Source organism: Pongo pygmaeus, chromosome 10 (genome assembly GCF_028885625.2).
Source record: "Pongo pygmaeus isolate AG05252 chromosome 10, NHGRI_mPonPyg2-v2.0_pri, whole genome shotgun sequence".
Lineage (NCBI taxonomy): Eukaryota > Metazoa > Chordata > Mammalia > Primates > Hominidae > Pongo > Pongo pygmaeus.
The window spans coordinates 37,855,476-37,880,386 of NC_072383.2; the positions used below are offsets into that span (position 1 = coordinate 37,855,476).

The 24,911-nt window shown below is 38.6% G+C and overlaps 1 protein-coding gene across 1 annotated transcript in view; it reads left to right on the plus strand.

The window, feature by feature from the left end:
* The first annotated feature begins 4,235 nt into the window (after nucleotides 1-4,235).
* Nucleotides 4,236-24,911, plus strand: part of MUC19 (mucin 19, oligomeric) — a 188,895-nt gene continuing 168,219 nt past the window's right edge. Inside the window, 4 exon segments of the mRNA XM_054445211.1 lie at nucleotides 4,236-4,767; nucleotides 14,129-14,161; nucleotides 16,298-16,324; nucleotides 20,321-20,470. Of these exon segments, the coding sequence (XP_054301186.1) occupies nucleotides 4,236-4,767; nucleotides 14,129-14,161; nucleotides 16,298-16,324; nucleotides 20,321-20,470 (742 nt within the window).

The window sequence follows — 24,911 nt, forward strand, 5'->3', positions numbered from 1 at the left end:
CCTGACCAATCAGGTAGTAAAGAGGGCTTACTAAAATACAAATTAGGCTAAGAGCAGGAGGTAAAGAAATAATCAAATCATCTATTGCCTGAGAGCATAAGGGGAGGGACAATGATCAGCATATAAACCCAGGGCATTCAAGCCGGCAGTGGCAACCCTCTTTGGGTCCCCTCCCATTGTAAGGGAGCTCTGTTTTCACTCTATTAAATCTTGCAGCTGCACACTTTTCTGGCCCATGCACTGCTGAATGCTGCTGTTGCAGACCCACTGTTGAATCCTACCCCTCCGGATCTGGCAGGGTGTCTGCTGTGCTTCTGATACAGTGAGGCACCCATTGCCACTCCCAATCAGGCTAGAGGCTCGCCATTGTTCCTGTGCAGCTAAGTGCCCGGGTTCCTCATAATTGAGCTGAACACTAGTCACTGGGTTCCATGGTTCTCTTCCACGACCCAAGGCTTCTAATAGAGCTATAACACTCACTGCAGGGCCCAAGGTTCCATTCCTTGGAATCCATGAGGACAAGAACCCCAGGTCAGAGAACAAAAGGCTTGCTGCCATCTTGGGAGTGGCCACCACCATCTTGGGAGTGGCCCACCACCATCTTGGGAGCTCTAAGAACAAAGATCTGCCGGTAACATTTGGTTGCCTGTACGGGGATTCTCCAAAGCAATGAGTAATATCAGACCACTTTTGCTTGCTATTCTGTCCTATTCCTTAGAATTGGAGGAAATACCAGTCACCTGTCGGCTGGTTAAAAATGATTAGCATGGCCACTGGACTTAAGACTCAGGTGTGAGGCTTCCTGGAAAAAGGCTTTCTAACAACCCCCAACCCTTCTAGGTTGGGAGCATTGGTCCGCCTGGAACCAGCTTCCACTTTCACAATTTCCTGGGGGAAGCCAAGGGCTGACTAGAGGCAGAAAGCTGTCATCCTGAACTCCCAGCATTGGCCGGTCGAGATCATGGAGCAGCCAGAAGTCTCTACTCAATAGTTGTCCATGCATGTGCCCCTACCTCTCCTTCTGACCCATACCTCCTGGGTCCTGACCAAGACTTTCTTGAAAGTGTAGCCCCAAAGTTCTCCTTACCTCTGAATCTACTTCCTCCGATCCCTGCCTCCTAGGTACTAATGCTTCAGACTTTCATTTCCTATCCCAAGTATTAGAGCAAATTGTATCTCCTTAGAGATCTAAGGAAGCTCAACGCTGTGTCCTCAGGCATCTAGGCTATGAACCCAGGGAGTCTGCCCCTGGTATCCCTCCCAATTTAGGTATACAGCTCTAGACATGGGCAGTTATGTGGGACTCATTTCCCACCACCCTTGCCAGGGCTCCAAGTTTGTAAGTGGCTAGGAGGATTGCTCTCCCATTGTGCAAGATACTCTCCTCCCCCAATTTCTACCCAGCTTACCCACCCCTGCAATACAATCTCCAAGCCTTGGCTCCTTGGCCAGGGCCTTAGAGCTGATGACCCAGTACTTTAACAATTGGAATTCGGTCTACAACATCATAGTAGATAAGGATGAAAGCAAAATGAGTAAATTAAAGGGAAAAGAGAGAAGGCAGAGAGAGGGAGAGAGAAAAGAGAGAAAAAGGGAGAGAGAGAAAGTCAGAGAAAAGAAAGAAAGAGAGAGAAAAAAGGGAAAAAGAGGGAGAGAGAGAAAGATAGAAGTAGTAAAGAAAAAACAGTGTGCCCTATTCCTTTAAAAGCCAAGCTAAATTTAAAACATATAATTGATAATTGAAGGTCTTCTCCATGACCCTATTACACTCCAATATTACCTTGTTGTCGGTGTAAACAAGGGCATAGCCTGAAAACACTGAGACCACTGACAACCCTTAGCCTTCCTATCAAAAATCCTTAACCAAGTAACCCACGGATGGACCAAATGCATTCAATCTGTAGTGGCAACTGCTTTGCTAACAGAAGAAAGTAGAAAAATAACTTTTAGAGGAAACCTCATTGTGAGCACACCTCACCAGTTCAGAGCTATCCTAAGTCAAAAAAAGCAAAAAGGTAGCTTACTAACTCAAAAATCTTAAAGTATAGGGCTATTCTGTTAGAAAAAGGTGATTTAACACTAACCACTGATAATTCCCTTAACCCAGCAGATTTCATAACAGGGGATTTAAATCTTAATTACTATGCAAAGGTCCGACCAGACCTAGGAGGAACACCCTTCAGGACAGGGCAATAGATGGTTCCTCCCAAGTGATTGAGGGAAAAAACACAATTGGTATTCAGTAATTGAGGGAAACTCTCATAAAAGCAGAGCTAGGAAAATTGCCTAATAATTGGTCTGCTCAAACGTGCAGACCAATTTTGCACTCAGCCAAGCCTTAAAGTACTTACAAAACCTGCAAGCCCATCTTTTTCTCCTCGCTCTCCTTCTCATAGGAAAAAGGCACATAGGATAAACAGGATCCATCTCTCATATTTCATACCCAAAAGGACTTAATCCAGGGTAACAAAAAGTTTAAGATCGATAATTAGGGTGTATTCCTACAAAAGAAAAGAAGGACAAAGGCCCTAGTGGGCAAAAACTCTATCTCAATCCTGACTCAAAAGGTTGCCTACATGCTCTCTGAAATGAATTTGCATAAGAACTGTTGTTTATTGGAATGTGTCTTGATGGGGCATCTGGGTTCTTATGAAATACTCAGAAACCCAGCCCAGCTCTAGAACTTACCCCTGAGCACAAAGGCAATGTTGGGCACACTGGTAAAGGACCACTAGAATCCAGCAGCCCAGACCCATTTCTCTGTGGTCAAGAAAGTTGGGAAAAGGGGTGCAGGACTGCTACATCGGTGAGCATAACTAATCTGATAAGAAGAGGTCCATGGGTGGTTACGCAACCTGGAAAGGAATAAGCATTAGGACCATAAAGGATGCTCTAGGACTAATGCTCATTGGAAAATGACTAGGGGTGCTGGCATCCCTATGTTCTTTTTCCAGATGGGAAATGTTTCCCCCAAGGCAAAAATGCCCCTAAGATGTATTCTGGAGAATTCAGCCCAGTCAGAGTGCATATACTTTTTTCCCTGTCAGACTTGAAGCAAATTAAAATAGACCTAGGTAAATTCTCAGATACCCCTGATGGCTATATTGATGTTTTACAAGGGTTACGACAATCCTTTGATCTGACATGGAGAGATATAATGTTACTGCTAGATCAGACACTAACCCCAAATGAGAGAAGTGCCGCCGTAACTGCAGCCTGAGAGTTTGGTGATCTCTGGTATCTCAGTCAGGTCAATGATAGGAAGGTAATAGAGGAAAGAGAACAATTCCCCACAGGCCAGCAGGCAGTTCCCAGTGTAGAACCTCATTGGGACACAGAATCAGAACATGGAGATTGGTACCACAGACATTTGCTAACTGACGTGCTAGAAGGACTAAGGAAAACTAGGAAGAAGCCTAATAAATTATTCAATGATGTCCACTATAACACAGGGAAAGGAAGAAAATCCTACTGCCTTTCTGGAGAGACTAAGGGAGGCATTGAGGAAGCATACCTTTCTGTCACCTGACTATTGAAGGCCAACTAATGTTAAAGGATAAGTTTATCACTCAGTCAGCTGCAGACAGAAAAAAACTTCAAATTCCACCTCAGGCCTGGAGCAAAACTTAGAAACCCTATTGAACTTGGCAACCTCGGTTTTTTGTAATAGAGTTCAGGAGGAGCAGGCAGAACGGGACAAACAGGATAAGAAAAAGGCTACCACTTTAGTCATGGCCCTCAGGCAAGTGGACTTTAGAGGCTCTGGAACAGGGAAAGGCTAGGCAAATCAAATGCCTAATAGGGCTTGCTTCCAGTGAGGTCTACAAGGACACTTTAAAAAAGATTGTCCAAATAGAAATAAGCCACCCCCTCATCCATGCCCCTTATGTCAAGGGAATCACTGGAAGGCCCACTGCCCCAGGGGACAAAGGTCCTCTGAGTCAGAAGCCACTAACCAGATAATCCAGCAGCAGGACTGAGGGTGCCTGGGTCAACCACCAGCCCATGCCATCACCCTCACAGAGCCCCGGGTATGTTTGACCATTGAGTGCCAGGGGGTTAACTGTCTCCTGGATACTGGTGTGGCCTTCTCAGTCTTACTCTCCTGTCCTGGACAACTGTCCTCCAGATGTGTCTCTATCCGAGGGGTCGTAGGACAGGCAGTTACTAGATATTTCTCCCAGCCACTAAGTTGTGACTGGGGAACTTCACTCTTTTCACATGCCTTTCTAATTATGCCTGAAATCCCCACTCCTTTGTTAGGGAGAGACATCCTAGCTAAAGCAGGGGCCATTATACACCTGAGCATAGGAGAAGGAACACAGGTTTATTGTCCCCTACTTGAGGAAGGAACTAGTCCTGAAGTCTGGGCAACAGAAGGTCCACATGGAAAAGCAAAGAATGCCCAACCCGTTCAAGTTAAACTAAAGGATTCCACCTCCTTTCCCTACCAAAGGCAGTACTCCCTTAGACCCGAGGCCCAACAAGGACTCCAAAAGATTGTTAAAGACCTAAAAGCCCAAGGCTTAGTAAAACCATGCAATAGCCCCTGCAATACTCCAATTTTAGGAGTACAGAAACCCGATGGACAGTGGAGGTTAGTGCAAGATCTCAGGATTATCAATAAGGCCATTGTACCTCTATACCCAGCTGTACCTAACCCTTATACCCTGCTTTCCCAAATACCAGGGGAAGCAGAGTGGTTTATGGTCCCGGACCTTAAAGATACCTTTTCCTGCATCCCTGTGTCTTTAACCTCCTTGTTAAGTTTGTCTTTTCCAGAATTGAAGCTGTAAAACTACAAATTATTCTTCAAATGGAGCCCCAGATGCAGTCCATGACTAAGATCTACCGTGGACCCCTGGACCAGCCTGCCAGCCCATGCTCTGATGTTGATGACATCGAAGGTACCCCTCCTGGGGAAATATCAACTGCATGACCCCTACTACACCCCAATTCAGCAGGAAGCAGTTAGCGCGGTCATCAGCCAACCTCCCCAACAGCACTTGGGTTTTCCTGTTGAGAGGGCGGACTGAGAGACAGGACTAGCTGGATTTCCTATAAGAATTCCTAAGCCTAGCTGGGGAAGGTGACCACACCCACCTTTAAATGCAGGGCTTGTAACTTAGCTCACACCTGACCAATCAGGTAGTAAAGAGGGCTCACCAATTAGGCTAAGAGCAGGAGGTAAAGAAATAGTGAAATCATCCATTGCCTGAGAGCATAAGGGGAGGGACAATGATTGGGATATAAACCCAGGGCATTCGAGCCGGCAGTGGCAACCCCCTTTGGGTCCCCTCCCATTGTATGAGAGCTCTGTTTTCACTCCATTACATCTTGCAACTGCACACTCTTCTGGTCCATGTTTGTTCCAGCTCAAGCTGAGCTTTTGCTCACCATCAACCACTGCTGAATGCCGCTGTTGCAGACCCACCATTGACTCCCACCCCTCCGGATTTGGCAGGGTGTCTGCTGTGCTTCTGATCGAGTGAGGCACCATTGCGACTCCCGATCACACTAGAGGCTCACCATTGTTCCTGTGCAGCTAAGTGCCCGGGTCCATCCTAATTGAGCTGAATGTTCCACGGTTCTCTTCCATGACCCACAGCTTCTAATAGAGCTATAACACTCACCGCATGGCCCAAGATTCCATTCCTTGGAATTCATGAGGCCAAGAACCCCAGGTCAGAGAACAAAAGGCTTGCTGCCATCTTGGGAGAGGCCTGCCACCACCTTGGGAGCTCTAGGAGCAAAGATCCACTGGTGACTAAAGCAGAAGCAAACATATCCTTCTCCACATGGCAGCAGGAAGGAGAAGTGCCTAGCAAAGGGGTAAAGTCCCTTATAAAACCATCAGATATCATGAGAACTCACTCACTATCACAAGAACAGCATGGTGGTAACCAACCCCAGGATTGAACAGCATGGTGGTAACCACCCCCAGTAACCACTCCCACTGGGTCCCTCCTACAATACAGGGGGATTATGGGAACTACAATTCAAGATGAGATTTGGGTGGGGACACAGCCAAACCATATCAGATTCTGAGTGTGATTCCGAGGTATGAGTGTACCTGGTGAGCTCCACCAATAGTAGGGAGGCCTCTGAGGCTGGAGTGGAGACAGTAAGAATAGGTAGGTAGGAGGTGAGATGACAAGAGTTGGGGCTGATGGAGCAGGGCCTTGTAAGCCATGTTAATGGTGTTGGTTTTATTTTGAATGAAATGAGGCCATGTAGAATTTTGAGTGGAGAAACACAGCATAAGAGTCAGTTTGCACAAGACCATGCTGGCTGATGTCCTGAGATTAGCCACAGTGAATAAGTAGATGAATAGAGAGACTAGCTGAAAGTCCATTACGGTAATCTAGGCCAGAGGCGATGGCAGCATAAATGAGGGGTATCAGGGTGGTGGTGGTGGGGGTGTTGAGAAGAGGTTGGACTCAAGATTAAAGTAAAAGTTAAGAGGATTTTCTGATGGAATGAGTAGGAGATGGGTGAGAGAAAAAGAGGAGTCAAGGATGGCTCCAAATTGTAGATAGAGGTAACTGGAAGAACAGAGGCTCCATTAACTGAGATGAAAAGACATTGGGAGAATCACATCTGTGGAAGGGATGGAACACAAGTGGAGTTTCATATTGGGCACATTGAGTTTCAGCTGCCTAGCAGACATTCAAGTGAAGATGATTAATATGAGCCTGGAGCTCAGAGGAAAAGGCCAGGCTAGATATATAAACTTGAAAGTAATGAGCATATACATGGTATTTAAATTCATAGAATTTGAATAGAATCCCCCAGGGAGTGAATAACAAAAAGAGAGATTCAAATTTGAGCCTCAGGGTCCTCATGTTAACAGGTCTTGGAATATGAAAAGGAATCAACAGAGGATAAAAAGGAGCGGCAAATAAATGGAAAAAACTTGGAATTTGCAGAAGTGACATAAAGTGTACTGAAAAGCAGGAATTGATCAACTGTGTTCAATGCTATTGTTGAGAGGTTGATAAAATAAGGACTGAAAATTGACCATTAGATTCACAAAAGAGGATCAATCACCATTGTCCTTGCCAAGAGCACATCTTGTGGAGTGATGGAGTGAAAACTTGAAGGAACAAAGTTCATGAGTGAATAAGTCAGGAAGTAGAGTCCATGAGCACAAATACCTCTTTTGTGATATTTAATCATTAAAGGGAAAAGAGAAATGGGAAGAGAGCCAGAAAGGAAGTAAGTTCTGCAGTTTTTTTTTAAACAGCTTTATTGAGATATAATTCTCATTTCATAACATTGTTTTTATTTATTTTGAGTTAGGAGAAATAAGCTTATGCATTTATACTGTTGAGAATAATCCAAAAGGGGGAAAAACCTAGAGATGAATGAATTGCTGGCATAATATTCTTGGATGGAATCCAGTATACAAATGAAAGAGTTGGCCTTTGATCATGGCACAGAGAGTTCATCTAGATAAATAAGAAGGTAGGTAAAGTTTGAGTAGAAATCTGGTAGAGTTTCTTTTGATAGCTTTTGTTTTTTCAGCAAAACTGGAAATATATTATTAACAGAAAGGGATGATGGGAAAGAGGTGTTGGATGTTGGAGAGGAGAGAAGATATGAAATAGAAGAGTATGACAGCACATGGACTAGAAAATATAATTGCCTAGCTGTCTTAAGGGTCCATTTGGGGTAATGAATTTAAGAGAGACAAGTTAGCATATGGTCATAGATGAACCAGTTGTGTTCACCTGCATAGTATAGTTGGGAAGAGGAAAGAGTTTAATTTAAGCCATGGTTAGGGTTGTGCCAAGAAAATGTAATGAAATGTTCCCTGATTCTCCTAAGCTAAAAGTAATCTCACCTTCCTTGGAGCTTCCATGGCATTTTCCTTCAATCTTGCTTATTGAAATGTTGTATCTTGCATATATTCTTAGTTGCTCAACAGCCCCTGATAACTTTGTATCATTCTGGCTCCTACAAGTCTAAGCCTACTGTGAAGCATATAGCAGAATAATTATGTCATAATGATAATCTAAAAAATGGGTTTCCTGGGATCAAATCTTCTTCACAATGAAGTCATGTATGATAAAGAAAAGAACATCATCAATGGCAGTGTTACTGTGAGTCATCTGTCTCAATGTATAAGATAGTTCCCTCTGAACTATATTTTTTTCTATGTTGGGGAAAAGTCCTTTATGTACCATCTTAATGAATTTGTGAATCATTGAAAGAAAAATGTCTGGGTTTTGGAAAAATGACAAAGTCAATGAGTTGTTAGTCTCTTTAACCTCCATTTGTTACCTCTTTCTCTGTTCTTGGAGTGAGTCCTCTTCTCCAGCACTAAAATATCTATTGTTTACCATCTCCAAATACCTGACTCATAGAAAAAGCTCTGATACTTACACTGGTGTCAGATTTAATATCGCATGGCCTTCAGTAAATGTGCCACCTTAATCAGGCAAATGCAATTAAAATGTTTTAATCTGTTAAATTCTGTCCCCTTTTGAAATAATTTAAGACTCAACAAATAGACTAAACAGATTTGGCCAGCCAAGGAGCATGTGTAAAAGCATTCAATATGTATTGGTGAGGCCCTCTGAAAAGGCAGGAATTATTTATTTGTTTTAAGTTAGTTGAGTCATGAGTAAATAAAGGGGAAGAAAAAGGATGTTGGTCCATACTTTTTCCCCCTTTCCTAGATTCTTCTGCTTTTCTGGGGAGAATAAACTAAGGACTGCTTTCATTTTAGCTGCTGAAGTCTTTTCTTGGTAGCAACTGGGAGCAGATGAGGAGCAAACGGCATCAACAAAGCTGTGGAGGTGGCCTTTCCATTTTCCAGGTCCACCTGACCGGCGCAAGAGATTCCTCCCTTGTTAATCCTCTCTACCCTGCTCATCACAGACCAGACCAGAACTCCTCTCAGATTCTAACTTGAACTTCTCTCTTTACCCAGGATATCTAGATATATATTGATGAATGACATTTTCTATTTAAATTTGTTTTTGTCCTAAAACATTCTTTTTATGTTGTTTTCATTTTAATATATTTTCTACTTATTTATATATCTTGTTGTAAAGTAAAAACTTATATCATTAGAGTCTTACATATCCTTGTGAATAATAAAGCTATTACTGTACATTTATACATCTTAGTGCATCTATACCTATACTTATGCCATGTATTTCTCTAAGAAAATGCCTAATAACCTATTGATAAGTAAAGAGTTCTTTGTTTCAAAGTAGGTTAATGTTTAAAATACATTTTGTTGTTAAGGGAAAGACAATTACAATATTTAATCACAATATTTGAGTTTCTTGAGGTATTAAGACTTCTGCAGTGATTAATAGGGGACAGATAAATGTGTGTATCCTCAGCATACTTAGTTTTTAATCCTGGGGCTTTTAGTTCCTGGTTTTGCTGTTTGCACAGGGCGGCAAAAAGGCATGTTCTGGGTTTGGTATGAGCTGGATTTGGTCCAAGATAGAAGATGTCATAGGAGTAAGGCACAAAACAGACTGAAAGTGGATTTCATCTTTGGCAGCCTATTACATTTACCTTTGCTCTCTCGTCACCAAGTTTACCACACCTAGCCCATGATGGCAGACAGTGGGATGAGTGTGTATAAAAACCAAAGTTACAGGGGCCCTGGTAGATTTGTCTCTCCAGAATGACTATCCTCCATTTCTAGGTCCCAAATCACAACCATGAAGTTGATCTTATGGTACTTGGTTGTGGCACTTTGGTGCTTCTGCAAAGGTAAGAAACTAATTTAAAGAATTCTTTCAAATGTGATGGACCCCAAGTATATATTTGTTTGAATGTTTAGTGTTCAGTACATCAAACATTTTTCTTCCTAGCAATCTTTCTTACACTACACTTTAAAGTAGGATAAGAAAACTGGATTTTTCATCTTACTGTGTATTACCTCAGCTTTAACAATCCTGTCTTAAGAGTGTGGATACAAGCATACCTTGGAGATATCTCGGGTTTGCTTCTAGATTACCACAATAAAGTGAATATTGCGATAAAGCACACACAGTTTTTTGCTTCCCAACATGTATAAAAGTTATGTTTACCCTATACTGTAGACTAAGTGTACAATAGCATTATGTATAAAAACAATATATATACCTCAATTAAAAATACTTTATTGCTAAAAAATGCTATGCTCATTTGAGTTTTCAGTGAGTTGTAATCTTTTTGCTGGTTTGATGTTGACTGCTGCTGAGTACGCAATGTGGTGGCTGCTGAAGGTGGTGGGGGTGCTGTGGCAATTTCTCAAAATAAGAAAGCTATGACATTTGCCACATTGATAGACTCTTCATTTCATGAAAGATTTCTTTGTAGCATGCAATGGTGCTTGATAACCTTTTACCCACAGTAGAACTTCTTTCAAAGTTGGAGTCAGTTTTCTTAAATCCTGCTACTGCTTTAGCAATTATCTTTTTCTACTCTTCTAAATCCATTGTTGTCGTTTCAACAATGTTCACAGCATCTTCACCAGAAGTAGATTTCAATTAAAGAAATCACTTTCTTTGCTCATTCATAAGGGACAACTCGTCATCTGTTCAAGTTTTCTCATGAGATTGCAGCAATTCGGTCACATCTTCAGGCTCCACTTCTAATTCTAGTTCTCTTGCTCTTTCTACCACATCCACAGTTACTTCTTCTACTGAAGTCTTGAACTTCTAAAAGTAAGCTTCTTCCAAATTATTTTAATGTTGATATTTTGGCTTCCTCTCATGAATCATGAATGTGCATCTAGAAAGGTGAATCCTTTCCAGAAGATTTTCAATTTACTTTGACTATATTCATCAGGGGCATCATTATTTATGGCAGCTATAACCTTATGAAATGTATTTATTTCTTCAATAAGAAGACATGAAAGTCAAAATTACTCCTTTACCTGCCGGCTGCAGAATGGATGTTGTGTTAGCTGCCTGAAAACAACATTAATCTTCATGTACATCTCCATCAGAGCTCTTGAACTCTCGTCAATGAGAAGTAATATTTTGAAAGGAATCTTTTATACTGAGCAGTAGCTCTCAGCAATGGGCTTAAAATATTCAATAAGCCCTGTTGTAAACAGATGTGCTGTCATCCAGGCTGAGTTATTCCATATTTAGAGCATGGGCAGAGCAGATTTAGCATAATTCTTAAGGGACCTAGGACTTTCAGAATGGTCAATGACCAGTGGTTTTAACTTCAAGTCAGAAGCTGCATTAGACCCTAAAAAGAGAATCAGCCTGTCCTTTGAAGCTTGGAAACCAGGCATTGACTTCTCCTCTCTAGCTATTAAAGTCCTAGATGGCATCTTCTTCCAATCAAAAGCTGTTTTGTTTACAATGAAAATCTATTGTTCAGTGCAGCCACCTTCATGAATTATCTTAGCTAGATCTTCTGTTCTGAACTTGCTGCAGCTTCTCCATCAGCCCTTGCTACTTCACTTTGCACTTTCATAGTATGGAGACAACTTGTTTCCTTAAATTTAATGAGCTAACCTCCGCCAACTTAAAACTTCTCTTCTGTAGCTCCTTTACCTCTCTCAGCCTTCAGACAACTGAAGAGAGTTAAAGCCTTTTTCTGGATTACAGTTTGGCTTAAGGGAATACTGTGGTTGGCTTGATCTTTCCAGGCCACTCAAACTTTCTCCATATCAGAAATAAGGCTGTTTGGCTTTCTTATCATTCATGCGTTCGCTGGAGTAGCACTTTTAATTTCCTTCAAGAACTTTTCTTTTGCATTCACAAATTGGCTATGTGTTCAGCACAAGAGACTTAGCTTTCAGCCTATCTTGGCTTTCTACATGCCTTCCTCACTAAGCTTAATCATTTTGAACTTTTTGATATTAAATGCAAGATCTGCCACTCTTCACTTGAACACTTAGAGGCCATTGTAGGGTTATTAACTGGCCTAATTTCAATATTATTGTGTCTTAGGGAAAAGGGAGGCCCAAAGAGAGGGAGAGAGATGGGGGCAATGACCTGTTGGTAGAAGGGTCAGAACATAAGCATATATTAAGCTTGCCATCTTATTGAGCGTGGTTTGTGATGCCTCAAAACAATTACAAGAGCAACATCAAAAATCACTGATCACAGATCACCATAACAGGTATAATAATAATAATAAATTTGAAATATTGTGAGAATTATGAAAATGTGATACAAAGACCTGAGGTGAGCACATGCTATTGGAGAAATGGTTTTAACAGAATTGCTAGTCACAGGGTTGCCACAAATCTTCAATTTGTAAAACACATAATATACGTAAACCTCGGTAAAGTAAAGCACAATAAAATGAAGAGTGCTTTTAAATATATGTATACACATACACATTTAGATATATTTGTTTTTAGCAACTGCCTAGAACTATTACTAAGCAGGTCACACAAGATACATACAGTGTTGTTTGTTACTCATTTTCATCACAGTTTATGCTTTGATGGTTCTATCTTGAATGCATATCCATATTAAGACTAAAGACACAAACAGGTAATCATGTTTTTCACAAATCAAGAAATTATCACCAATTAAAAAACTGGGTCATCATCAAAAACAACACTTTAAACTAACATCTTTCCTGGATATTTTAGAAAGTTCATTAATTAATTTCAGAAATTAATTTAAAGGTAAGATGTCATTTATTTTGAGAAAATTAAACACTAAGCAAAATGAAAAAATGCCTAGAAACAAACGCTGTTCTGTTCCTGAAAATGGCAGAAAAGATAACATTATCCAAATGTAAGGGAAAAAGTCTACAAAAAGCAGATTTTTTCCATATCTAAATTTAAAAGTCTATTCTCTAAATTTGAAAGTAGAACACAAAACATAGGCCTTATTTTTCTCTGAGATGTCAGAATATAGAGAACTGCAATTATTTGTTATAATTAAGAGAAAATATTTCTATGTTTAATCCAACTATCTGGGAAATTGTCTGATGAACCATTAGAAAATGATTATTTTGTGTAATAGTGATTTTCATAATCTTACATAGTGTTTTGCTATATTCTTTTTTTCTGTTGCATAAATATGTTTCTTGTTTCCTAAGTAATGGAGCAAAGAGCACATTATTTTCAAAGTATTTATTAAATGTCATATCACCATAAAAATAATTTTAAAATTACTTGTTAAAGTATGTTAAATTTACTGAAGAATTGGCTCATGTTTCTAAGGTAAATTCCTATATATCCATCCCTTGTAGATCTGGAAAATGATTCTGACTATTTCAATAGGCTTTCCATAGATAGGTGACTTATCAACAAAATTCAAAGATTTTATGTATTTATTCATGATGTCATTGTGGGAACTAAGAAACATACTTGGAAAACTGTTCTTTGCAGAAATCCTAGGTGCCTTATTTGAAATAAATTTTTGTTGCTATTAGTCAGTGTGATTTATGTTTCAAATACAGACTCTCATTGTTTTCAGTAGGTTATAGGATGATAAATCTTGGGGCCTGGAAGTTGCTGAAAGCAAATATTTAGGCAGTATCCATATAATCAGATGAAAGAAACATTTGCATTGTTTAATCAAGAATAACTATACAGAAAGAAAAAAATTGAAAAACAATTTTTCCAGTAGAAAAAAACAGTTATAAGAGACATAGTCCAGGCATAAATATGCATAATCTACTTTTATTTTTTCTCAGGCTATCCTGTATTATCATTAAAGTCCATATTATTGGTTCTGTTCTTTTATTCTTGTTTCTTTTTTGTCTAATTCACTGCTTATGAACACATTACCCAGAAAATGTTTAGGGGAAATAAAATCATGTAAAAGTTAGATCAGAAAACATACTTTAGATCAACAGCTGTAGTCATGTGAAAAAGATATAAAATATTGGCTAATATTAATTTGTGAGCTTAATTTATTTTGTATGCATATTTTCAAGTCTTAGTTGGCATTGAAAATTTTGATATCATGTATGCTGGTAGGTAAATGTGTTATATAGATCATTTCCTATTAAATAGAAAAGCTGTGAAATAATAAATTACTATTGAAGTATTACACTTACCAGATAAAAACAGTGGATTGCTTATATTGAATTTTAGGGAAGAATGAAAACAAAAAGAACATCTTTTTCATTGTCTTAAAATATGTTAAAGAGAATTATAAAATAACTTTTTTTTTCATTTTTAAAATAGATGTGGAAGCCTTACTTTACCGACAAAAATCAGGTCAGTATCTTTCAGGAATTAATCTTTACTTTGAAACATTATGCTGCATTGTGAGGCTGTTTTTGGAATCATAAAATTAATGTGTTTCTTACACACTTGGTTTTGTGAATGAGCTCCCATGACGCCTCATTTACCCCACGTGATTCTGAACTCCTTAATAACAGGATTTTGGTCTATGCTGTTCACCGTATATTCATAATGCCGAGAGCAGTGGCTGCAATGGAGTAGGTCCTCAGTACATCTTTGTTTTAAATGAATAAAATAAACTGGGATGATCAACATAAGATTTATTTTGCCTACATGAATTTTCTACATGAAAGTAACCAAATGCTTTGCAAGGTAAACTTTCTGAAATAAACCAAGGATACCCTAACTTCTTACCAAAGAAGACATGGGACTTCTGAAAACAGCTTAATCTTTTTTTAAGGACATGAAAATGCATGTCCATTATCATATTATATCTATACAATGATGCCCTTGGAATCTACTGACTTGTGTAAGACAGTTTGTCCCTATTCCAGAGATTGTTTCTGAGTTTTTGTGTCTGCTTTTGATTTGCCTTTTTGTCCCCTGTCTTCTGTTCAACAACTAGCTCTATATTCTCATGGGATCATCATGTCTACTTTTAGCAGTCAGTTCCAATTCTTACTTATTGTTTTCAGTCCACTGAGCTGAGAACACCATCGATCCAAGCTCATTAGCCTTGTACTGTGGTAAGGATGTGCACTCTGAGTGAGGTCTCAAGAGATTTCTCCTGATGGGTACAGTGAATAAGCAAGAATTCATATGTGGGCTCGAAGATATCGCTATTTGTTGCAAGAGGATTTGGGGACAACTTCTTGACTGCAATCTACATTTCAGATAGAATTTTCCAGGTGTTTAACTTACATAAAGAATATTACTCTGCAGTTTTCTTTTGAAGCATTTATATTAAGTGTCTCCAAACCACATCTGTAAACCATTTCTTCTTAGCCTTTGGCTAAATCTGTGTGTGTGCATTTGTTTGTGAAGCTACATAAGATTTGGTTTGACAACAATTTATGAGAACATATGGGAAATGCTTTATCTTTTAAATGTGCTATTTACTGTTTGTCTTAATTTACTCCTTCATCTCTGGGATAGGTTTACTGACCATAAGTCCTGGATTTTCCTGAATTGGATTTTAGTTCAAATTTCTAAAAGTTTATCTTAGTATCAGACCATGTGCCTTGACTCTTTATTTGAATAATGCATTCAGTTTGGGTTTAGAAAATTTAAAGGTTACAGAGCATAGAGAAGCATTAAAAACAAACCACGATCCTGTAAGTCTCCAAATGAAAATGTTACCGAAAACATCTTTGAGGTTTCTTTAATATGTAATCAACATGCAACTTTATGCAAAATTCTATTGCCATTGTTAAGTATTTTATTTCACAGAATTATTGAGAAAATTCTTTTGGAAACCAATGACTTGATGTATTTAATAAAAATATTTTTGTATTTGTAAATCTCAATGTGTGTGTGTATGTAAATTATACTTTTTGTTGTAAAGTACCCATTCTTATTGTGAGTTTTTGACTCAGCTGTACTTACAATAGCTTGACAAGGTTGCACATTTACATGCCATTTATTTAAGTATGGAGATAATTTACCTTGATTTACAATAATGACATTTAAATAATTTGTAAGTTGTGTATACATAAATTTTAGTATTCAGCTGTAAACTAGAAATTGTAGATATTTGACTCAGATTAAGTAATTGTAGTTTATTCAGTACCTTTGTCACATGAAAATATCTTTTAACTAAAACTTCTGCATTTTACCAAAAGAATAATAGTCTTTTGAAGCACCTTTTCAGGTATTTAAAAATTACTGAATTTTGCTGCATTCTAATTTATGCATTTAGACTGGGCATGAGAGTGACTGGAAAATTAGCCCAGACTTTCTCCTTTATCTGGTATTCTGGAGAGGCAGAAGTGTACCATGGGCAATGGCTAATTACCATATTTATGCCTGAGTATTAAATTCAATGAGTATATCTCTTTGGGAGCACCTCCCAAAGACAAGAAATGGCTGTAATCAAGATTCATTTTCTAATGGCAAATCTATCATTTAGAGACACTACTAATGACAGCAATTCTCCCTTTCTTTCTTCAGATGGTAAAATAGCAGCAAGCAGATCAGGTAAATTACTTTGTTCTCTTTTCTTATTCTGTTTATACTCAAAAGCAATAGGGTGGTAGTGCTTTGCTTTGGACATAGGGCATATCTCTCCTGGAAAAATCCTTCAAATGCTTAAAATATAATCTCTCTTATTATTATAGACATGCTTTAATGTGTTTTTGTATAATCTGGGCCAGACATTTTAATCTTTGATCAATACTTATACAGGTGGTGAAATTTAAAATGGAAAATTGTTCTGGTTATTTGCTTAACCTAAAATATCTTAAACCTGTGATAGAAATGGGTATGTAAATTTCAGGCTTTACTTTCCTGTATTTTCATTGGCAGGACATGCTGTTGTTTTTCTCTTCCAAGATTAATTCCTTAGTGATCTGCTTTAAAATCAATCTAGTTTCAACAGCTTTACTAGATCCCATCAGGTGATTGAATATCACCATTATCCTTTACTGTTTGTTTCTCTACCCACTGAAATGAAAAAATCAGCCATAGCAAATCAACAAGACTGCTTTTATGAAGTTTTTCTGGAATCCAACATTAAGATTATTGCTAATATCAACTTAGATTCAATTTTATTCTGGTCTATTGTACACAGCAATCAAAATAGCCCAATATACTTTCCTGTGCTTTTCTTATAGGGAATTTTACATCCCTACTTCATTCTACGACACAAATAAAATGTAATTTTAAAAAGCCTTCTTTGAGGGAAACATAAACTGAGATTAAGCAGCAGCTCAGTTGTGTCAGGAAGACAGCAAGATTATTTTTCACAACTATGGACAGGACTCATTAAGTTCCATCACAGTGATATAGTAAGAGTTTCTCTACAAAATCTGGTTGTTACTTTTGTAAGTGGGGGCATACGAGTCTTCAGCATTCTTTTAGAAGCCCCCATTCACAAATGAGAGGGAAGTAAGGGTACGCTTGGGATTCTACAGTTCTCTGAAAGTTCTTTAAAATTCTGAGGAATTGAATTTATTCCTTTATGTCTCAGGGAACCTTCCAGGTCTGGGTATTATTTAGGAGGGACATGAGGTTCTCCAAAGCTAGAACTGCCTTAAGTGAATAAAAACGGCAAGCAAGAAAGCCCCCATCAACCACTCAACCAGTTAATATAAAACTGGACAAACTGGCCAGGCATGGTGGCTCATGCCTGTAATCCCAGAACTTTGGGAGGCCGAGGCAGGCAGATCACGAGGTGAAGAGATTGAGACCATTCTGGCCAACATGGGGAAAGCCCGTCTCTTCCAAAGAAGAGAAAAATTAGCCAGGCATGGTGGCAGGGGCCTGAGGCAGGAGAATCGCTTGAACCCGGGAGGCAGAGGTTGCAGTGAGCCAAGATTGTGCCACTGCACTCCAGCCTGGCAACAGAGCAAGACTCCATCTCAAAAAAAAAAAAAAAAAAAACTGGACAAACTTCAGGGCATTGTTATCCCTCAAACTCTTCATTCTTCAATGAGATCAAGATTCCTACATTTGAGAAAAGGATTATAGGCCAATACAGGACTTCATGTTTTTTGATATCCGCTGATTTTTACTGATGTCAGAAACATAATTCATTTGTTCCCATTACTTTAAAAATCTTCCTATCCGCACAGCTGAATCATGTTCACCTCTCTTATCCAGCCATTTCTCTCCATGAGGTACGGATGAAGAAGCAGAATTATGCCTATTTTTCTTTTCTACTCCATTCTGTGGTTTAAAATTAAAGTATAAGCTAAACCTTCCAAAATTTTGTGCAAAATGTATGCAAAATCTAGTATGACTTTATTATGAAAAATATGAACATTTTATTTATCCTTAAGCTATAAAGTAGATAAACATTTTATTTATCTTTGTGCATTGTGTAAGCAATCTGTCTTTAAGCAAGATGGAGGCAGTGTACATCGCACTTAAGAGCAAAGGATTTCTTGGCAGATTTTTCTAACCGTGTGATCTTGGACAAATTATTCAGTCTCTTCTAAATATCTATTTTCTCATCTACAAATAAAGTAGTTTAATGGCACCTATCCCATAGAATTGAGGCTATTAAAGCAGTAAGGCATATAAAGTACTATCATACAGATGTTGTACATTTGAAAAACATACTGACCATTACTCCTAGTAACTTCAGCAGCAAATATTTCTGAGCAAGTTTTATATAATAAAAACAAAAGGGATAAAATAAAGTTAATAAAGTTAATGAAGACAAATGTGACACACTGAATATCTAGGATGCCAGGTCTACTCGTGTCAACATTAGAATGAAGAAATACTACTCTAATAAAATGAAGAATCTAATATATCTCGGGTTGAACTCGGGGGAGGTATGATGAGTATGGTGAACAAACACATCATGAATTAAATAAGTGATATAAAATGCATCTAAATGAGTTTGATGCAGTAAGGTTGCTGAGACAAGTCAAATGTATTAAAGGGCAGGGTTTATCCCAGTTGAATGCTGTGTGTAAGGCACTGGACTAGGTGCACTCATCTCACTTAATACAGTCATTTAATTAATACTTCTATTATGAAGTAGACACAATCTTATGATTGTGTACTCCCCATTTATGATGTACTCCCCATTTAATAGATAAGAAAACTTTGTTTTAGAAATGTTAAATTGTTTATCCAAGGACAGGCCAAGAACACAGAACACAGCCAAGGGCAAAAGTACAAATGCAAGTGTGTAAATAATAAAAAAGTTACAAATGAAAGGAACAAAGTAGCAAATAAAATGTGTTTCTTTCTCCTACTTTGACAAAAATACATTCACGGCAAGCTGGAATGACATTTCCTATGCAGAATTTTTAGATTCATTGGAAATCAATGCAAGAACAGGGTTGCCTGTGCCCTATCCAAGAAGTTGCCCTGCTCCTTCTGTCTCTGGCTTAGTCACACTGGGAGGGACAGCCCAGCTTTCCTATCTCAGTCCACCTCTTTCTGCAAACTGACCAGCCTCTGTTCATTCCTCACACCTAGGGCTTCAGTCTTTGCAATGTGGTCTCACCTGGGGCAGGTCGTCTCAGGAAAGATGCTCGTGCACATCCAAGTAGCAGGCTTGGAGCTGCAGCCTGGGGGACTTAGAATATTGTCCAGAAGTGGGGAGGGGCATGCACAGGCTCTGAGTAGACAAAAGCTCTTCACCCTCGCCCTGTATTCTGTGTTCTCTGAGGAAGGCCATGACCCAGGAAGGCCAGCATGAAACCTACATAGATCAGAGCAGTAACCTCTCTTGCCTAGGTCTAAGAGAGGTAGTGGCCAAGACCACACTGATTGCAAGAGGGGGAGCCCAGATGGGTTTGCTGAAAAGTGCATACTTTTCACACAGCTGAATACTTCTTTTCTTCCTTCTGCTTTGTCATCAAACTAAGATTTTATATATTAAAGAGCAGTTCTGAAACTACATGGTGAAATTACAAGGTGATAAAGTCTGTGGGATCAAATAGAGTAATATAATGGTTATTGGGAACGTAATAGTGGAGTGGGGTTGCAATTTTAAGTTGTCAGAGTATGCCTCATTGAGATGAAACTTAAGGAGGTGGATGCTACAATTAATTCATGAGTAAATGTTTACATGCTTTCTTCCCTGCAGAAATACAGAAAAGAGAATCAGGCATGTTATCTTAATTTTATCAGCTATAAAGAACAGTAGCCAAGGACCATGTGGATTCAACATGGCAGAATATTTTGATTGGGGGAAGTGGGATGCTAGAACTTGGGGCTTAGGAATGGGGAAGGAAGCAGACTGGGGAGTTTCTGCTCTGCCCAGGAGAAGAGTATCTAGTACACATCAATTATTGAATCTTCATAGCTCGATTCTCCTCTCTTTCTTGAAGTTTTAGAACCATGACCAAAAGATGCAGATAAGGTGATTAAGTCAACCAGTGGTGTATATTGTTCAAGTGTTGTCAGGATAATGAGACCTACTCAAAATAAAATGTGGCTCTTCATGGTGTCATAATTAGACTACCTTTTTAGTCTGTGCTAGCAATGTAAACATTTTTTTCTTCACTGTAGGTGGCTTTTTTTATGGTAGTTCATCCTCTGGTGACTCAGACAGAAAAAAGCCACTCTTTAGCTTTGAATTTGGTGCTACAGGAGAGGATGAAGACAAGTCCAGAGAACATTGGGATGCTGGGAATTCAAGGTCAGAAGACAGCCCAGCAGGTACTGTTCCAGAAAAAAATACTTACCTAGCAAAGAAGTGCTTTTTGTTTTCATTTTGGATCATCTGATAATCTTACTTTTGTTTGCAGCACATGGCTTTAATAGTCATAGATACTCTAAAGGCACTGATTTCAGGGCCAATGAGTGATAAATTCTGTCTTTAGAGAATGTTGGCAAAGATGTATACATTAAATTAGTTGTTCTCCTGATAATTATTTTCATATGTGCTCTTCATACTTGGTACTATTATTCTAATGATGAATTATTTTTCTGATATTTTTACTGTATAAGTTAATAATCAAAAATGCTTCCTGGGCCCAAATGTAGTATAGATTCTGTTCACTCGTGTTTCTCTCTGTATCTAACCACAATTGATTTTCTATATCACGATTTTCTATTAAACTAACATATCCAGTTTGCTGAGTGATATGATAAGGAAGAGTTCCTAAACAGTTTGTGGCCTGCAATTTTGTTTTTTAGGGGGAAAATTTAAATTTGTTTAGGTGAGGTGGGGTCCTGCTGTTTCAATACAATTTTTCCTACTGTTCTACTCAAATTTTTACTGTACTTACCTGGTCCCTGAAATCTCTATAGTTTGTACCTCTACAAAATGGGAAGGAAGCAGTCCCAGTGAGGAAAATAAGTTCTATATTTTACATTAAACATTAATAGTTTTGTCTCTGAGGTGAACAGGCAGAAACAGCTTTGGATGTGATATCTTTATGAAGGACACAAAATTTTCTGTTTTTGCTCACCTGTTTTGGGACTGACAAACTCAGTAGGACTAAGGAGATAAGACAGATCCATTTACACTTGTTTACATTAAGTGTTAGTCATTTTCTCATGTTCTGTAGAGCTCAATAAAAGTTTATCGCCGATGACCCCAAAGTTTCACATTTCTTATGGAATTATTTCAAATCTCATGGTAAATTGGTTGCCATTCTTACTCCTGATTCTACTACGTAGAATTATATATGGAAAGATATGGAATAAGGGAGATCAAGGAATATATCAGAAACTAAAATGTAGCTTTGTTTCAAGCAGTGTGCAGGGATTAATTTCTTGTATTGTATGAATGAATACAACTTTTTTGTGGTAATGACTGTATTTTTGTATGGCATGGCATATAAAACCAGTTCAGCAGGTGGTACTGTTTGGTGGTACTGCTTCAAATCAAAATGAAGTTGGTAGGGGTGCCCGATCAAAATGGATTAGATGTAGGTTCAGTAAATGGATTAGCTGACTCTGACTCTGCTGCCAGGGAAACCAGGTGCTCTGTGTTGTTTCTTAGTTTATGCTTTTGTCAGAATAATCAATTAATTAATTGATTTAATTAGCAAAGCAGGAATTGGTGGTGTTTTTGACAAATACAGATTTTTTATTTATTTATTTTTTTCTTTTTTATTTATTTATTTATTAATTATTATTATTATTATTATTATACTTTAGGTTTTATGGTACATGGGCACAATGTGCAGGTAAGTTACATATGTATACATGTGCCATGCTGGTGCGCTGCACCCACTAACTCGTCATCTAGCATTAGGTATATCTCCCAATGCTATCCCTCCCCCCCTCCCCACCCCACAACAGTCCCCGAAGTGTGATGTTCCCCTTCCTGTGTCCATGTGTTCTCATTGTTCAGTTCCCACCTATGAGTGAGAATATGCGGTGTTTGGTTTTTTGTTCTTGCGATAGTTTACTGAGAATGATGATTTCCAATTTCATCCATGTCCCTACAAAGGACATGAACTCATCATTTTTGATGGCTGCATAGTATTCCATGGCGTATATGTGCCACATTTTCCTAATCCAGTCTATCATTGTTGGACATTTGAGTTGGTTCCAAGTCTTTGCTATTGTGAATAATGCTGCAATAAACATACGTGTGCATGTGTCCTTATAGCAGCATGATTTATAGTCCTTTGGATATATACCCAGTAATGGGATGGCTGGGTCGAATGGAATTTCTAGTTCTAGATCCCTGAGGAATAGCCACACTGACTTCCACAAGGGTTGAACTAGTTTACAGTCCCACCAACAGTGTAAAAGTGTTCCTATTTCTCCACATCCTCTCCAGCACCTGTTGTTTCCTGACTTTTTAATGATTGCCATTCTAACTGGTGTGAGATGGTATCTCATTGTGGTTTTGATTTGCATTTCTCTGATGGCCAGTGATGGTGAGCATTTTTTCATGTGTTTTTTGGCTGCATAAATGTCTTCTTTTGAGAAGTGTCTGTTCATGTCCTTCGCCCACTTTTTGATGGGGTTGTTTGTTTTTTTCTTGTAAATTTGTTGGAGTTCATTGTAGATTCTGGATATTAGCCCTTTGTCAGATGAGTAGGTTGCGAAAATTTTCTCCCATTTTGTAGGTTGCCTGTTCACTCTGATGGTAGTTTCTTTGCTGTGCAGAAGCTCTTTAGTTTAATTAGATCCCATTTGTCAATTTTGGCTTTTGTTGCCATTGCTTTTGGTGTTTTAGACATGAAGTCCTTGCCCATGCCTATGTCATGAATGGCAATGCCTAGGTTTTCTTCTAGGGTTTTTATGGTTTTAGGTCTAACATTTAAGTCTTTAATCCATCTTGAATTGATTTTTGTATAAGGTGTAAGGAAGGGATCCAGTTTCAGCTTTCTACATATGGCTAGCCAGTTTTCCCAGCACCATTTATTAAATAGGGAATCCTTTCCCCATTTCTTGTTTTTGTCAGGTTTGTCAAAGATCAGATAGTTGTAGATATGTGGCATTATTTCTGACGGCTCTGTTCTGTTCCATTGATCTATATCTCTGTTTTGGTACCAGTACCATGCTGTTTTGGTTACTGTAGCCTTGTAGTATAGTTTGAAGTCAGGTAGTGTGATGCCTCCGGCTTTGTTCTTTTGGCTTAGGATTGACTTGGCAATGCGGGCTCTTTTTTGGTTCCATATGAACTTTAAAGTAGTTTTTTCCAATTCTGTGAAGAAAGTCATTGGTAGCTTGATGGGGATGGCATTGAATCTGTAAATTACCTTGGGAAGGATGGCCATTTTCATGATATTGATTCTTCCTACCCATGAGCATGGAATGTTCTTCCATTTGTTTGTATCCTCTTTTATTTCCTTGAGCAGTGTTTTGTAGTTCTCCTTGAAGAGGTCCTTCACATCCCTTGTAAGTTGGATTCCTAGGTATTTTATTCTCTTTGAAGCAATTGTGAATGGGAGTTCACTCATGATTTGGCTCTCTGTTTGTCTGTTATTGATGTATAAGAATGCTTGTGATTTTTGTACATTGATTTTGTATCCTGAGATTTTGCTGAAGTTGCTTATCAGCTTAAGGAGATTTTGGGCTGAGACAATGGGGTTTTCTAGATATACTATCATGTCATCTGCAAACAGGGACAATTTGACTTCCTCTTTTCCTAATTGAATACCCTTGATTTCCTTCTCCTGCCTAATTGCCCTGGCCAGAACTTCCAACACTATGTTGAATAGAAGTGGTGAGAGAGGGCATCCCTGTCTTGTGCCAGTTTTCAAAGGGAATGCTTCCAGTTTTTGCCCATTCAGTATGATATTGGCTGTGGGTTTGTCATAGATAGCTCTTATTATTTTGAGATACGTCCCATCAATACCTAATTTATTGAGAGTTTTTAGCATGAAGCGTTGTTGAATTTTGTCAAAGGCCTTTTCTGCATCTATTGAGATAATCATGTGGTTTTTGTCTTTGGTTCTGTTTATATGCTGGATTACATTTATTGATTTGCGTATATTGAACCAGCCTTGCATCCCAGGGATGAAGCCCACTTGATCATGGTGGATAAGCTTTTTGATGTGCTGCTGGATTCTGTTTGCCAGTATTTTATTGAGGATTTTTGCGTCAATGTTCATCAAGGATATTAGTCTAAAATTCTCTTTTTTGGTTGTGTCTCTGCCAGGCTTTGGTATCAGGATGATGCTGGCCTCATAAAATGAGTTAGGGAGGATTCCCTCTTTTTCTGTTGATTGGAATAGTTTCAGAAGGAATGGTACCAGCTCCTCCTTGTACCTCTGGTAGAATTCGGCTGTGAACCCATCTGGTCCTGGACTTTTTTTGGTTGGTAAGCTATTGATTATTGCCACAATTTCAGCTCCTGTTATTGGTCTATTCAGAGATTCAACTTCTTCCTGGTTTAGTCTTGGGAGGCTGTATGTGTTGAGGAATTTATCCATTTCTTCTAGATTTTCTAGTTTATTTGCGTAGAGGTGTTTGTAATATTCTCTGATGGTAGTTTGTATTTCTGTGGGATTGGTGGTGATATCCCCTTTATCATTTTTTATTGCATCTATTTGATTCTTCTCTCTTTTTTTCTTTATTAATCTTGCTAGTGGTCTATCAATTTTGTTGATCCTTTCAAAAAACCAGCTCCTGGATTCATTAATTTTTTGAAGGGTTTTTTGTGTCTCTATTTCCTTCAGTTCTGCTCTGA